At 37.0% G+C, this 17901-nt stretch overlaps 1 protein-coding gene across 3 annotated transcripts in view; it reads left to right on the top strand.

The window, feature by feature from the left end:
* The window catches only part of LOC127626049 (E3 ubiquitin-protein ligase TRIM62-like), an 80364-nt gene that overhangs the window by 49000 nt on the left and 13463 nt on the right, over positions 1-17901 (top strand). For all 3 annotated transcript variants that reach the window (XM_052101577.1, XM_052101576.1, XM_052101578.1), the window contains exon 4: positions 9292-9387. In XM_052101577.1, coding sequence (XP_051957537.1) covers positions 9292-9387 — 96 coding nt within the window. The remainder of the gene's footprint in view (positions 1-9291; positions 9388-17901) is intronic.

Genomic DNA, 17901 nt, shown 5'->3' on the forward strand with positions numbered 1-17901 from the left:
ATAAACCACTGCACCAACATCTGTTATAACACCACCATAATACCATTTGGTTGTCAAAACCTATAGTTTAATTTGAGATGTGATTATAATTACGCTGTATTGTTATTTTTTCCTTTGTTGGGACTGTGTGCTGCAAGTCTATTCTTGGTGTTTTTATGAAGATATCGACAGCCGACATCAGAAGCAACTTGCAGCGATGCCTAGCCAAGACGTGTTGTGTCCTGATTCATTGCGATGGCCAAATGACTCACATGTGGCCACTAACCTTCTGATTCATGTTTGTTCTATGTGGTCGAGTTGGTCTGATTGGACCCTGTTAGGGAAGGAGTGGAGATGTCACATTAGCTGTCTGCTTCAGATGTGATTTACACATTAGTCATAAAGTGGGGAGGCAGAACTGGACTTGTGTTCCCAGGCTGTTTGTTACTTTTTATCTTGCTGCCTTGCAGAATTATGACACCGACATTTTCAAGGTAATGCCAAAGTGTCCTTGATTGTGCACCATTCTGGCTTTGGACTGATGAGAACTGTGTAGTTGGAATACTTGGGAAAAGCAGTTTGCATTTTATGCTATTTTCGTGATTGTTGTAGAGAAAAGATATTCACGATCCAGTGATTCTGAGGAAGTTTCTTAGTTCCTACTCAAGATTCATCAATAATGACAAAACAGACTGCTGCACACAGAGTGTACCTGATCTCTGGGGTTGAAGGAGTTTTTTGAACATGTCTCTTTTTTTTTTTATTATTTATGTGTCCTTGATTATCTCCTTCACTCTCATCAGCTCCAGCAGTCAGAATGCATCTTCAGCTCCTAGAAGTGGATGGCTGATGAAACTTTGAGACCGTTAATGGACAGTGGCAGAATAGAGCTCAACAGTAGGGTTCCTGAAGGGAAAATGCCATTTAAAATCTAGAGCAGCATTTTGTTTTCAGTGATAATGTACAAACCAAACTGGTCTCATAGAACCACGTTACTCTACAAAATAATTTTTATGTGGCTTGTTGTACGTATCGTGGAAGTTTCTTGATGGAATAAACTTAAGGATGCACCATTATGAACATTTTTGGCTGATACTGATTCTAACAAAGAAGCATGGATAAATACCAGTATTTTGCAACTTACCTTATTTTGTCATTAGATCACGGTTTTACTCTGGAATTATAATTTAAAAAATGTACAGAGGTACAAAAGATTTTTCACTGTTCTAACAACAAGTCATTTCCATTGAACATGGATTAGAACTGTTAAACACATGTGTGGCGCGGAGGGTCGGGGCGGGGACGGGCTAGAAGAGCCCGGTTTGGCCTGATGGGGGCGCGCGAGGGATATTGGTGGCCGGTGACGACGGTTCGAGAGAGAGAGAGAATTACGGACATGTCCGTCATGTGTGTTTATGTTTGTGTGTTTTGGTTAAAGTTTTCATTAAACTATTATTTACATTGCCAAGCCGGTTCTCGCCGCCTCCTTGCCCATCGTAACCCGTTACAACATGACTGGCCAACATTTTTAAGAGAGCCACAATGAAAGATAAATAGAACAAAACATGAAAATATAACTCTATTATAACATGATAAAAGGTTATTTTGTACTTCTAAAAATCTTGCACTTCTGTTTTTGCAGTTCAAAACAACAGAACTCACAATTTAAACATATGTACTGTATATGATAGAACATTCCAAATTCTTTTTCTGCTTCTGATGTTGTGCTATTCCACAGAAATGTCAACCACATCATCACCAAAGGAACAAAACCCCCTTATAAATGTTGTATTATAGTGGCATTATTGACTGTGGATAATGCCATCCAGAACACTAGAGGGTGCCGCTTGGTCACACAGTGATGACTGAAGTGCTGAATACAGAAACACACCCTTTTAAGGTTTAGTAATCGTGCAAGGCCATATATCGATTTCTTGATTGATCTTAATTCAGTCAATCATGCTGCATTAATGGATATCATACCGATGCCGCAGAAGTCAAAGTCTCCGCTTTGCTGGTTTCAAAATATTTTGGATGGTCTCCCTCAACAAGTGGCATATAGGTAAGTGCGGGTAGTGTGTTTAATAACTAATTATACATTTTTCATATCTGCATTTTAATTCTTATAAACTATATGTCGATGGTTATAATTTGGTCTACAGATGGCCAATAAATGTCGGCAGCTGAAACATCGAAGCATTCTAAAAACTAGAGACACTTCATTACATAACATTTACATTATGTAACAACTACATTTACAATCTTACAAGTTAAAGAGCATGCAAGTCAACACGTGAGCCAAATGTGTCATAGAAGCACCACAAAAACATGGTTACTTCAGCGATTGCTTCTTTCATCTCACATTTGCTTTTTATGACATTATCGGTTAGGGTAGGGAGGTAGGATTGTTGCTTTTAAACACGATAGAGCATTAATCTGTTTTGGAGAACATTTAAATCGCTTTGGGTGCCTTACAGTGGACCTTTTACCTCAGAACTGCCACGATATGTGTAATGCAGTGTTTCCCAAACTTTTTTCTACCACGGCACATTTTTGTGACTAAAAAATTATTTCTGTCAATCTTAGTAGCGTGTTTACTTGTAATGTGTGAAATTCGGCTATACAAAAGTCACATACAGTGCTTGTGTTAGACTTTCTCATCATCCGTCATTTTGACAGTGTTGTAAAAAATTCCATCATAATCTATTATTCCCCCACATTTAAATTTTCATATTTTAATGATATTAAGTCAATTAATAGCTTTTTTTTTCCATTCACATTTTCATTTTTAATCATGAATTTACAGAACGAGCATGTAGCAGATTATGCATTTATTTATTTATGAAGAGAACAGATGAAAAACAGAGACACGAAGCAGATGAATGTTTTTTTTGCCCACAGTGAGAGCAGAGGCCAATAAAACACGACATATGAACAACATAATATTACAAAAAACAAATAGGATTAAAATATGAACAAAACACGTAAACCATTTACTGCACAGAACTCAATCGATAACTCAATCCTTCCTCTTCGTCCGCATCGACTTAAACCGGGTGCTCGCCGCTGCGTAAGTACATCAAGGGAGACTGATGCTGAGGCGATTGTCATTAGATTTAGCATCTTTGCCTCAGACAGACGACTTCTCGTGGCAGTTATAATTTGGTTCTGGAGGCTGAACCCAGCGTCAAGCGCCGCATCGCCCTCCACATGACAAGATTTGCAGAAAGCATCACAGAGGGGCGATTTTAAGTGTTTACCACGTAACAAAGTGGGAGGTGTGCACAATAAACATTGAAAACATGTATTTGAAAGAGACAAAAAAACTTGCAGTTGCTTTGATAAGACATAAAATGACTCAGTTTATGTCTTAGGTCTAAGCGTTTTCTTGGTGAATTTAAATTAGTTCAATAACTGGGGTCTCTGATATTCATAAACGATAATGATGAAGCAAACACATGTGTGTGAAAAACACTTTGGTGTATAGTCACTTCATGGACAATGTATTCTGCAGCGCTGATGTGAGTCATGTGAAAGACCCTTAACAGTATAAATATCACTCAATTTTGCACATTAATCATTGCTCTTCACAATCACAAAAGTGACCGAATATGGTTTCAAAATGGCAAATTTCTCCGAAAGGAGAGGAGTTTTGATCCCTGAAATTTATTTTATTTTTTTTCATGCATTTAATTATTTTGTGGAATTTGATCATTTTCCTCAGCACACCTCACAATCTTGCACGGCACAGTGGTTGGGAAACACTGTAATGATCTATGTAATATCAATTTGCTTCAAGAGATCAGACTCGTATTTAAACCTATACATTTTTTAGCACATTTTAGACCAGATTTATGCATTTCAATTTCACAACAAATTTCTTTCATTTAACTTATAAATAAATTATTGATGCAACTTTGTTGAAAATTGCTCTGTTCAATATGATGAAAATTTATTAAATTGAAATTGCATCTTAAAAATAGGCTAAAATACCTATTTTTTGAGTGTATCTACTATGAGCTTGGAGGTTATTAAATTATTTATTTGCTTTAGTAGAAACCCTAACTCGTGTGATTTTAATTTGATAAATAAATCTGCTGAAGTACTAATAGTACTAGTGGTGTACCAATTAGAAAATTTTAGGCCGATACGTCACCGATAGTTATTTTTAATAGTTATATGCTGCAGTTATTTGTTTATGCCCTACTATATAAAATGGCATTCAATTTACATAAATTGTGAAATGCTAACATTGAATGGTAAACAGTTATGAATAATTCTGTTGTCACTATCAAAGATCATTGTGAGATATTGGGAACCAGTAAACACCATGAGAGCATCACACACAGCAGAGAGAAAAAAAAAAAATATATATATATATATATATATATATATATATATATATATATATATATATCCACTACAAGCTCCAAATCTGCTGTAGTGAGAAATCATTAGTATCTGTAATTTGTTTAGTGTCTTTGGCATTCTGTTGTAACACATCAGTTATTAATAAGCAACTGAAGACGCTTTGCAATTAGTGAAGTTTAAACTGTTATGCCTGTTATTATTGGTTTTGCAACAAACATATTGCCTACCTCTGATTTAAATCAGGGTTCTTAAATGGCGCTGGGACGAGTGACTGATAATCGCTCATAATCATGCATTATTCCTCAGACCGACTCATGTCACGCCATGTTTACCCGTTTGCAGTACCTTTTGTCTCTAACTGTACAGCGAGTCAGAATAACTACAGTAATGACTCTTGAAAATATTCACCTTAATATTCATACACAAGTCAATACATTTAAAAAACAACAAACCTGACTGATTACATCATTCACAATGCTTTATGGGAGGAGTCTTGAATTCATTCCTTCTTAATTACTCGTTCTCATACCTTAGTCTTTTTATTAGTTTTAAATGTCTTTTTGCTTCAAATAAATGTGATTTATCTTGGAGCATGTTGGTTTGGTTCAAAATTTCAAGTCCTTATTGAAGAATTTTCTCAAAGGCCCATAGAGGAAATAAATGGGAAATTTGTTGTCTGCTGTATTTAAGATCCACTTCCATGATGTTTTGAATATGTTGCTAAATACATCTATTTTGGTACTTCATCCCCATAGCAAAGTTAAAAAGAGTTAAGCTGGGGTGAAGTAAGTTTTAGGTTTATAATTGGCCTCTGGTGACCTTCTAACCCTGCCTTGTGAGATCCTGGGGAAATGTCATGTCAAACTTCCTATGGCCTGTTTGATTTGATAGAAACGTAGGCCGCCTTTAACCTCTAGTGCTCTTTACTTTCCACACAGCAAAAACCAGCACACTCTGGCTTTTGTTCAGACATTTTGAGTGTGTTAACTCGAATCGCTGCAAGAATGATTCATGTCTATTCTCTGTACTGCAACATCACAGGCACATTTTTGTTATAGGAAGTTGGATCCACTTTTGAAAGGTGCTGGGAAAAACAGTTCTTGGTTAATGGCACATTAAAAATTAAGTGTATAATGATCCAATAACCATTTGTGTTTTACTTAAAATGCACTGGCTGGTTCTGTTGCCTTGCTGCATTAAAGACAGTTCTCATCTATCAGGTATGCACACAGAGCAGTGTTTCTAATGGAGTGAAATTCATCTGAAAACTTTTAGACAGAGTTTCCTTATAGTAATGGACTTAATAAAGAATGTAATTGTTTTCTCTGTCCTCGTCCTTGAAAGAGATACAGCCGTTTTAATGCTTGCCTTGCTTTAGAGTGCCAACAGTTTTGTGGCTCACTGCTGTCAGCTAATGCCTCAGGGACTACTGTGGCTCTTCAGAGAAGCTTTTTAGTGTTTGTGAAAGTATAGCTTAAGCATTGTGAGGCATGAGTGTATCACAAAAGCATTTGCTTCAAAGTTGCCTCTTTAATTTTTAAATAATATCTGGATGAGTACATGATTGTGGAATGTTGATAAATTTACTTTTCAGGCTAATCTTGTTTATAAAATATGTGACCTGGCCTGCTTGACGTTCATTCCCATCTGGAACAGTATCAGCCCTAGCTAGTGGTTCATGCTAAGGGAAGTATCAGTTTTACTATGGCTGAAACCTCCAGTTTGGAATTTAACAAACCCTTAACCTTGTGTTTTAAACTTCATCGCATAACTCGTCCTGCACCGTTTGTGCTACGGATATAAATAATACCACCTAAAATATATATTGTCTAAAGTGATCTTTATCTCTAGTGTATTTTAAAAGGGACTTGTGCTTTTTACTTTTTCTTATTCTGTCTCTGGGTGAGCAAATGTGGCCCCGTCGTCCTGATTCTGCCACGTCCAGAGACTGCAGAGACCCAGTTTCCTGACACATACCTCTCTGGAGACTCGTTATTTATTTATGCATTTCTGTTGGGTTTTTTCTTCACGTAAAGCCACCTTGCCTTGTTTGTTGTTTACCATGGCTGTCAAATTCGAAATTCAAATTGTCCGCGAATTTAAGATAAAACTGAGGGCTGCACGATTTGGACAGTCATATTGTGATTATTTTGAATAATATTGCGATGCGATTTGAACTGCGATATGATAAACAATAAACTAGAAAGTAATTTTTTATTTAAACAAAATTTAGGAATATTTTCCCCATGTTCTACTGCCAATAAAAGGCTACTCTTTGAGAGTTCATACTTGAGTCCTCTTAAAAAGAACTGAACCTGTACCCTTTTCACTTTAGCCACAAACAAATAAATAAATAAAACAGTGAAACAGAGAACAGATCTTGTTTGTCCACTTTGTGCTGGAGTCTCAGCCCACTTTTCATCATTATTTTTTGGAACACTGTCAACATGAGGGAATGAATTACAATGCATTGAAGCATTGCAAATGGTGTAATCAAATTAAAAATAATGGAAAAATACACTCCCTAATACTGGGTAGGACCTCCCTTTTCTCTCAAAACAGCCTCAGTTCTTTGTGGCATGGATTCCACAAGATGTTGAAAACAATCCTATGAGTTTCTGGTCAATGTTGACATGATTGCATCATGCAATTTCTTCAGATTTGTCAACTGCACATTCACGCTCTGAATCTCCCATTCTACCACATCCCAAAGGTGTTCTAGAGCAGGGTTTCTTAACCTTTCGTCCACTGCAACCCACTTTTTTTTTTAAATGCCATCAGAGACCCAAGGTACTTAACTCATCTAGTTATGTTTATATGCTTACAATATAGTGGCCTAATATCTATAGGCCAACATTTTTAGCCCAAGAAATTTCATAAATTCACAATATTTTCAAACATCAAACATACTATGAAGAAAATATCATTTTTATAGTGAAAATGTTTTTTTATTAAGAATTCATAATTTAGTAACATAATATATCATACAAGCCTATGTAAAAGACTAAATTAGGGATGTAAAAGTTCAGTTTTCTCATGGTTTAGATTACATTTTTCAAAGAGCCACTTTCTCTCACATTCATTGCAATATAGAATTGTTGTCAATGTCAAAGACACTGTCTTCTTATAACTCCATGAGTTCAACATTACAATCAGCTGAGATAAGTTTAAAAACAAGAGACTGCTCTAGTGAGAAATCATAGAGATTGGTTCACCCTCTTTTGTGTTTTGCAGTGAAGTATTGCATATCACTAATTAGCATTTGTGTGAAGGCCTCTCAACGCTGTTATTGTATGATAAACTATAATTTTTTCCTGTTATGACTGTTTTCATGACAATCAAATATCTCAGTTAAGCTATTCAAACGTGAATAAAATAAAAGTTAGACAGATTCTTGCTGATGTGTGATTCAGGTGAGATTGAAAGCATACTGTTTCTATGAACATGCGCGCCGATGGACCTCCGCTCTCATTAAACATCAGCTGTGCTCAGAAATTCTTTTGTTGTTTATTTAATTTGTTACACCATTTTGCAGTTTATTCCCCCCTCTATCTGTGCTGAGCTTCTGCCATTCAGAGAGCTACCTTAAACCCTCTGATAAAACCTCAATTTAATTCATGCACATCTGATTAATTGATAAATATATTTTTTATGATGAAATCATAAAGCGAGCTGCAATGTTGAGTAGCTCTGCTAACGTATGCAATGCTTCGTAAATTGACCTTGTACAAAAAGAGTGATTCATAGCATTTATGGATTATTGTGATTGGAGAGCTAATTATTAACATAAGAGAAATGCAGCCTCTGACTTACTGTCGTTACGCAAACCTGGAGATATTATTACGATTTGACAATAGTGGTCACTGTTGCCCCAAACATTGCAAATGTACAGTTCTATCATTCTAATTGGTAATTGTACCCATCTGACAGAAGTGGAACCCAACGTGGTCTTCAAGGTTTGTTATGTTGTGCATTCTGTTGTGCTCACTACAATTATATAGAGTGGTTATCTGAGTTACCGTAGTCTTTCTGTCAGCTCGAACCAGTCTGGCCATTCTCTGCTGACCTCTCAACAACAAGGCGTTTCCATCCACAGAACTGCCACTCACTGGATGTTTTTTTGTTTTTGGCAGTAATTCTAGAGACTGCTGTGTGTGAAAATCCCAAGAGATCAGCAGCTACAGAAATACTCAAACCAGCCCGTCTAGCGCCAACAATTATGCCATGGTCGAAATCACTGAGATCACATTTTTCCCCATTATGATGGTTGATGTGAACATTAACTATAGTTCCTGACCCATCCATGCTTGATTTTATGCATTGCACTGCTGCCACATGATTGGCTGATTAGATAATCGCATGAATAAGTAGGTGTACACGTGTTCATAATAAGTGTATATAACTGTTGATATTAAAGTTGTTGATTAGAAGTATAGAAACAATATCAAGTTTATTGCAAAATATTCAGATATATACAAATAGATGTGTAGGTAGACAGACTCGATTGCATCATCCACAGTATGTCGGGGAAGTGGGCGGTAGCTGCAGAGATCTTTTGTTTGTTGGTCACGATTCTCTGGTTGGTGGATTCACAGGTAGTTCATTTGTTCATCAGATATTCTGTTAAAAAAAACGCAATCGGATGACTTCAACAGAAGCATATAGCCTACTATCGAATAACCTCATGTTATTGTTAAAAATGTATTCACCTATTGGAAAAAAATTATGGGATTTTTACATGTTGCACTCTTGCCCAGTGATTTTTATTTTGAGTGATCATGCAATTAAGGGTTTTGTGTAGTGTCAATAGTATCACACACAGAAGGCTTTGTTGCTGTCATAGTTTTGATACTAATTCAGACTAATTACTTTGGGTTCAAAGGTTGCCAGATTAATGGACAAAAAAATGACATATTCTGTTACGCTGTGGTTTTCTTACAGAGGGAGATGAAGGAGCAGCTGGCAACTCTACAGGACAGCCAGAAGGGTCACACAGAGGCTTTACAACTACTGCAGAGACAGCTCACTGAAACAAAGGTAAACCGCTGCATACAAGTTCTTGTCCCTCTCCACTAGATCACTGGGTTTATTGTATCTCATTAGTGCTCAATGAGACAAAGATTGAAAAAGCACCTTGTGATTTAGGAAATGATTTTTCCGTCAGTGATTCTTTCCTCATCTTTAATGCCTACATGAAAAAAGTGACCCTATTTACTTTCTTGATCAATGTCCCTGGTGTCATTGTGCATGATTCATCAATGATAATTTCTTTTGGTTTTGTATCTTTAATAAAAATTTAGCCTAATAATTTTTTCCACATCTGAAATTCATTTTAAGTCCACAAACAAGGGGATAACCATTACAAAATTTCTTAATTACTTATCCAAATATCAAAGCTGCATGTGCATGTACACTTCCTTTGAATGTGGTCAAAATCTGTCCATGTCTAGCGCCAAATGTAGTTTCAGTGATTCAATCACAGTTTGTTCACAATGCATCTTGGGGGCATTTACACCTGGCATTTAATGTGGTAAAGTGCTGTCTGATTGCAATCTGATCACCAAAAAACGTTATGTTAAAATGTTAATGCCAGGAGAAAATGAGGCCATGGTGGCTTGGGGGTGTAAACAACCTCCCAGAACATCTAGCAACCACCGTAGCAACACATTGACAACCAGCATTGAGTTTTGCATGGGCAAGTACCAATCATTTTTATTCTCTTCAGAGAATATAATAACATAATATTAACCATCAAAATCACAGTTGAGCATCCACAATCCAATCAAATCCCCATGGATTAAAATCAAGTCCCGCCCTACATTATTTTCTGCTGCAGATTCTGAGTCACTCAGAAAGCATTCAATTACGGTTAATTGTGTTGTAAAAACTATTTCATGTTGTCTTTAAATAATGCCCCTCTCTCTTGTGATTAGCTTTGAACTATGATGTGTAATAGTTATAGCTGTGTTTAGTGTGAATTTATTTAGTCTATTGGGACCAGAAGTTCAATTCTAGATTGATGGGTTAACGGTGATTTATCAGGAATTCTTCCAAACAGGTGACATCCTGATGCAAATCACTGACTTGATATTGAAACCACATCTGCGGTTCACCTCTGATGGGACTCTATTAAAGCAGACCTGAAATCAGGGCTTGCGGCAGTCGTAATGCAGCTGACATACAGCTCACATTGCTCACCATGGCCATTACAGATTCATGGCAGGTCTCTCTTTTCAGTTGACATTGAATTTCTAACAAGCAAATTGGTTTATTGAACAGCTCTTTAATCTTGACACCATGTTTTAATCAGCAGAGAGAGACACCATAGTCAATACCGCAAGTTTGTCCATCTCCCTGCATCCCTCCCCCTTGTTCATCACTCCCTTCTTTGGGATTTTGGACTATCGCAGTGGAAGCGCTTCCTGATACTGTTGACTTCGAATTTGTCATTTAGTTTCTGCATTTTCATCTCATATTTAATTTAATACTGTCCATTGCATCACTGGGTAATTGTGTATTTGTGGGCACAATTGATACTTCACTAAGCCCCAACTTAAGTGTTTCTGACCAATCCTGTCTTAGCAACTGTTGCCAGGGTGCCATTTTCTAACAAGCGCTTGCTATTTTCCAATGAGAATCCATGGGAGTAATGGAGTAATTGAGTAGCTTTAGCAGGATTTTATCAAAATGATCCAACAAATTTAAAATACTTTGTTGCCGGGCCACTTGTAGTAGTGACACAAGGTACCCAAAGAGGATCCACATAGTGTTTTTTCTTTCTCTTTAAAAAAAAAATAATAATAATCTTTTAATAAATCTTGAGAAGAGCATGCTTTGGATTAAACTGTGTCATTCCTTATTCCCAAATGAGCATGAATAACATCAGCAAGGTCACCTACATTTGCTCAGAAGTAAATTATAGCTAGAACCTTATTTGATTTACGTGTTCATTCAGGTCATACTAAAAGCTATTGGAAGTAAATGGTTTACAGCATCAAAATGAGTGTGTTATGAGATGTTATAAGCAGTTCTGTTCACTTACACTAATGTTATAAGGTGAGTAATTGCCATCAAATGATGCTTTTTGCAAGTGATAATCATTTGCCTTTATTCTAATTCACAGTCTCTATAGTTTTCAATCAAATTACTTTACCACTTAATAATATAATCCATTCGGTTTATGAGAATATATTGCCAAATACCGTGCCGTTGACGGTGATATCCCATTCATTCCTACGGGGAGTTCTGCAGAACTTGACAGAGTGAGTGACTTTTACCAAGGGGGGCGGGGCTTAGCGAAGGGTAAACTGTGGATACATTAGAGGAATTAACAAATATCATAAACACAAAATTTTCCCAACATGGAAAATTCAATCCATGATTTTAGGTTAAAATTATATGTGAATGTATTACAAAGTTTATAATTTTAGTGGTTTATACACAAATATAGAGCATATTTGTTGTGGTTTTAAAGTGTATATTTTTAAATTGTTGTTTCTATAAAAAATTAAATATGCTCTTCTTTATCTACAAAATAATTTTATATATATATATATCTCTCTCAATCAACTTATTAAATTAAAACAATGGCATGCTTCAAGTGTTTCTCAATTAGTAAACATTGCCTCAAGTTTTTTTTAAAGTAATTATAACATATCTATCTATGTTCATATATGTCATATAGATGTTTTTGGCTGCTGCATTGCATCTGTTGTTGCATATTGATTATTATAGGCAGTCCAAGGGTGTCAAACTCAATTTCCTCACTAGATCTGTGCCTTGCTTCAGATCTAGACCAGTATGTTAATAAGTTGCCTTGCGTTCGCACAACTCTTTCCATTCTGTTGTGCTGATAATTGATCCAGGTAACGGCTAGCGCTGTTGATAATGATATACGCGGTTGTGACTGGCCCATGAATAAGTGCACCTGCATAATTGGTGCAAATGGCACTCTTTGATTCCAGTTTTGAACCAAGCAAAATATGTTTCAAAATAAGGCTAGGATGACAATTCATATTGATGAGGAAAACGCTAAATGATTGGTCGGTGACACGTTCTGTTCACCTGTTATCTTATGTTTCTGGCATTAGCTCAAGGGCCACATGAAATGAATATTCTGCATGTATAATAATTATACAATAATTAAAATGATAATGTTTGAAGTAGTTTTAGATGAAGCATTAATTGTCACTCTGTTGTCACAGGATCTTTCAAGTTCCTTCTAGCTTTACCATTGCAGGATTTTTGAGCAAATCAATGATTCCCTGTGATTACATTGTCGTGAACTAGACCATCTTTTCATTTTATTGATCTTATGGCAATTGTTTTTCTCCAGAGAGCTGATTATACTTTGATACGTTTCAGGTTATTCCCTGACTGCAGCAGCCATCATTTTTGTCCAGAGAATATGTAGATGTTGACATTGACCAGCCAATCGTATCCTCTCTGCCTTTATTGATGCAGTGCTTTAAGTGAGCAGCTGCTTCACATTGACATTCAGAACCATCGATGCCTCCTGCAGCCAAGAGTCTACAGTGCTAGAGATAAGAGGACAGAGGACTATTTCAGATAGCTGTCTTTAGAGAGCTGTCACAGCACAACCTTTTGGGAAATGGACTTATGGAGTAAACTGAATATAGCAATAAAGCCGGCTCACTTTTAAGTCCTGAATGACAATAAAGTGTGCTTGCTTTTAAATCCTTAACACCTGGCAAATTCCATGGTGCCTTCTATTTTGCAAAGTTACTTTTGCAGGAGAGACCCAATTATCATAAAGACTTGGGGTGGTTTCTTTTGACTTGGATCAGTAACCACCCACAACACCCCTAGCATTGTGGTGGCAAGTTTTGCACAAGTGGCAAATGGTTTGTCGATACATCTGCTGATATTTGGTATTTTTTAATTATCCTGTTTAACCGGTTAGTTTCTTAGGCCGTGGCGGCGATGAGAATTGCCTGCTTGCACTTGAAGGTGCAGTCTTAAGACATTCCGTCTGCAAATATGCAGGTATCTAGTTTAAACAGATTTGATTAACAAACCTCACAAAACTTGCGCAAATCCAGCCTTTCTTCCTTTTAAGTTTGACTGTCCTATTTTGAGAAAATGCTTGCACTGAAAATTTCCTTCCACCTACACACAAAACACACATCTTATTTTTATTTGATTTTGTGTAAACATTTATGGAAATAAAATGCTAAAAAAAAAGTTAATTATTTTGTATATTTTTATGAATGTCATTTACTGTTATATTAAATTGTTTGATATATTGGCCAATCGGCCACCATGCTCACTGAAAACTGTCATCGGGTATTAAAAACACCCATATCGGTCGACCTCTAGATATGTTTTCCTTGAATAAATGTGTTCATTTTTAGCTTGTTGCAGCCTCCCCACTAGCATGCTCTAGATTTAGCTCAGTGGTAGGCCTGCTGACAGACCCTCTCTTCTGAAGTACCGAAGTTGAATCTGAATTGAAGACCCCCAAGGAGGGATGTGTCTGATTAGCAGATGTTGTATGGAGGTCGAGCCGCACTGGCTCATGGGATGTTTACTGGCTTTAAATAGACCCCATCATAGACAGCAAAGCCCAAGGGGAGAGCACTTTCAAGAGACCAACATCACTTTAGCGTTGCTAAGTCCCATTCATCCATCAGGCTCCACCAGGTGGGCAAACTCTGCCCATGCAAATGAAGCCAGTCCTCCAGTTGGAGAGACAAATTCCATCTCTCTAGTAGCAGGAATCGCTAAATTCGAGGATACATTTACTTAAAGGTGCTGTAAGCGATTTTAGCCATTCTAGAATTTAAACGAACTGAGCCGTTAGATTAGCCGTGCCCTCTTTCCAAACCCCACACTCCAAAGATACCAAAATTAGCTTTATTGAGACTGATACCGGGCATATGTGGTTGTGGCAGAACTCCTCAATAATCCACGGAAACTATGAGAACGCACAAAATGATTGACAGGCAGAAAGCGTCAGAGACCGTGGATACATTTTTGTTTGCCGTCTACAAAGTCTAGAGCTTTCACAGAGACCAGTGAGAGATCTCAGGGCATTTATTTCATTCATATCTTTCAGTGAGTAGGAACATTTTTGCATACCTTTCACATACAAAAATCACTTACAGCACATTTAAGATGCAAATAGTCTAAGATAGTAGGACATGTCTTCAGAAAGTGTATCTCGAATGACATTTATTTTATTACCCTATTGAAACAATTGTTTATTTCTTAAGCATACATCTATCAATATATTGTGAGTGTTATGGTTTAAACAAGAACAAACTATTCGCCAGTGGGGTTAGAAAAATTCATTTAAATCAAGATATACAGTATTCTCTGAAAACAATCTTATTCTCTTACATCTTGCTTCTCAAGTAAATGTCTTGTTTTAAGGATGTTTTAATTTTACTAAAAAATCCTGAATAGGAGCCCTGCGATGGACTGGCGACCTGTCCAGGGTGTCCCCCGCCTTTCGCCTAATGTTAGCTGGGATAGGCTCCAGCCCCCCGCGACCCTGTACACAGGATAAGCGGTTGACGATGGATGGATGGATGGAATCCTGAATAGGAAAAAATATCCAGTACAGTTTCTTCTCTGAGCTTCCCATTTTTATGGACATCCATCAGTAGAACAGCTTTTGTCCTACATCGATGTGACCTTGATGTTCAGATCTTTGATCTGTCAACTGTAACTGATGTGCTTTATACTTTAATGGAGGAGATTGGCTTCTTTAGAAGCATCTTATTTTATCTCTTTGACTTTATCGTCTTCCGGTGAAGGCACAGTTTTGTTAAATAGTTTCACAGTTCTCTCCTTTGCGTTCCCTATCGACTCAGCCACTTTTATCTTAGTACTCATCTGCCCGGCTGCATATGTAATCATGTCCTTCTCGTGGATGCTGTCCTACAACAACCCTAAAGATTGAGGGAGGAGCAATTAAATGTCATCTGGTGAGACGGTTTCCACTTACCTTATGCCATCTTTCACTGCATCCAACAAACAACAGTCGTAGACTGGTAGTCATTCATTTCCAATGGAAAGACCCACAGGGGTCTTCATGGAGTTCCGACCATGTTTGGTTTCAGAATGTTTGGATCCGATTTCGACTTCGGATGCATTGAAATATTTCAACTTTTACAAAATGACCATTTGGTAACAAACCTCAGAAAACAAACTCACAAAGCCAGCAACCTCACTTAATTTCTTCAAAGGTTCCTTTTCTTTTTTTTTTAATGTCTCAAGGGAGTGGGTGCTCTGTCATCGTGATTCATGGGTGTCTTCTCTTTTGCAATGAATACAATCCATTGTGAGCAAATTGAAAGTTCATTATGACTGCCACTAGAGGAAGAAATACGTCAGTTGTATGCGAACGTCAAACACCATAAAAAACACGCCTTGATTAGTGCAACAAAGGGGTTTGTTAGGGTGCTACTAAGGTGTACTGAGAGGTTGCTAGGACATTGTTTGGCAGTTGCATACTGTTCCAAGTTGAATCCACCCTTAACTCTTTCCCCGCCAGCGTTTTAAAAAAAAGTTGCCAGCCACCGCCATGGTTTTTGATGATTTTCGCTAAACTTTAATGGCCCGCAGAATATTTTCTTCCATGAATATATGAAGATGCTATATATCAAAATAAAGATCTGAGCCTCTGCTTTTAGGCAAAAAAAACGATTTTATTTTATCTTCATCTGTTCTTTTTTTATTGCCACTTGAATAGCTTTAACAGAGGTTTTTTAACAGAGGTAGGTTTTGTCAAAAACAACATTTCGGACAAAAAGCTGAGAAAAAGGCATTTTTATCAAACAAGTGCTTTAGTATTAGTATGGTGTTCCACTTGACGTTTGAGACGATCGCAGTCTGTTTCTTTGATCAAAGAGTTGCGTACTCTTTCAAAACATGCGTGCGGGTCTTCCTTACCGTATACCACCAAAAACACGGATACCCGGAAAATTCCGTGTTTGGCGGGGAAAGAGTTAAAGGGTCATGACATGCATATCTGTTTTATTCTGTTGTCTTCCTTGAGGTTCACTTTTAATGTTAGTAAAATGTTTTGCACAAAAAAACAGTCATTATGTAGTATATCATGACCGTTTTCAACCCTGTCTTTGGCCCCCTCTGTAAAATTCGATGTTTTCTGTGTACTTCATTTTAAAGACGCCCACTGTTATGATTGGCTAACATGATTGAAAAGAAAACGCCCTCCTGATATTACAAGTGTGGAACTGTATTTCCAAGAATGAAAGTCACCTACAAAATCACCTAAAAGCACTGTTTATGCAATCAATAATTTAGCAATTTGTTCGACTTTTAAAAAAAAAACATTTAACACTGTTTCTCCCCAATACTTAACAGGCATACAAGATTTGGTGTTGAAATAATGCCATTTAATCAGCGAGAATAGTTGAACACAATCTTCAAATGTGAAGGGTTAATAGATGTGTATCAAGCTTTAGAGAGAGTGTTAGAAGGGATTGTTGACCCAGGGATTTCCCTGTTTGATCTCCCGGCTTGAATACACATCCCGTGTCAGGAAATAAGCGATTCGTCTGGCATAAGCATGTTCCACACAATGAATGAAAGCAAGTGAATTTGATCAGCTGGGAAGAACTACAGAAAAAAATAACCAAATAAGCATATAAGTTTTGGTAAAAATAAATGTCTAAAAAGATGACAACAATACTATCCACAAACTAACATTATCTACGTACGTGAAGGGTTTACAAAAGCAAATGTAGCGTAATCTACACTGTAATGTCTTTCATTTCACTCTGCTTTCTTCACACATATTACAATTATTCAACTTGGTTTATGTATTGATTTGATTAGCATCAGTGTAATAATGATACTCTTATTGTTAGTGTCCTAATCAGAGGTTACTTGGCGATAAACGACTGATAAATGAAACATTAGAAATAAATGTTTTACTGTTGGCACACCCATATTTTTCTATAAAAGAAACATTGAAAAACCTGCAGCTAGGGCTGGCTGATATAACTATATATATATCATGGCAACGATATAAAAATATATATTTAGCTATATTGGGATATGTAAATATCCATGTGCGCAGTGTGAGCTTATCTATAAGTGGGCAGGGCTTCACATGAGACTGAGAGAATTTAAGAAACAGGAGTTTTTCGTTTGTCGCTTCATTAGTGCTGAATGTGCTTTTTAAATTTCATGTCCGTGTCCTGTGCACATTCTCTGGAGTCCAGCAGGCTTCCTGATATTTACAGAAGAGTGCAGAGTGAATCACTCAAGCTACTCAATCATTTTTGACTCAGGAAAAACCCTTAAAAACATCTCCAGAACGGGACGACTCCCAAGCTTGTTATTAAAACAGGTGCGACATCTGTGGTGTAGGTTCACAAAAGCCAACACAGAGCAGACATTTTTTATCTGCAAACTGTGTCGCACAAAGATAATCACTCGTAATACAAGCAATTTGTTTTATCTCCTGAAATGAAGCATGCAAAATAATATTATGAAAGCCAAAAGATGCACTCTGCTGAGAATGTTTCCAGATTATGTAAATCGCTTTGGATAAAT

The sequence above is a fragment of the Xyrauchen texanus genome, chromosome 32 (assembly GCF_025860055.1).
Source record: "Xyrauchen texanus isolate HMW12.3.18 chromosome 32, RBS_HiC_50CHRs, whole genome shotgun sequence".
Lineage (NCBI taxonomy): Eukaryota > Metazoa > Chordata > Actinopteri > Cypriniformes > Catostomidae > Xyrauchen > Xyrauchen texanus.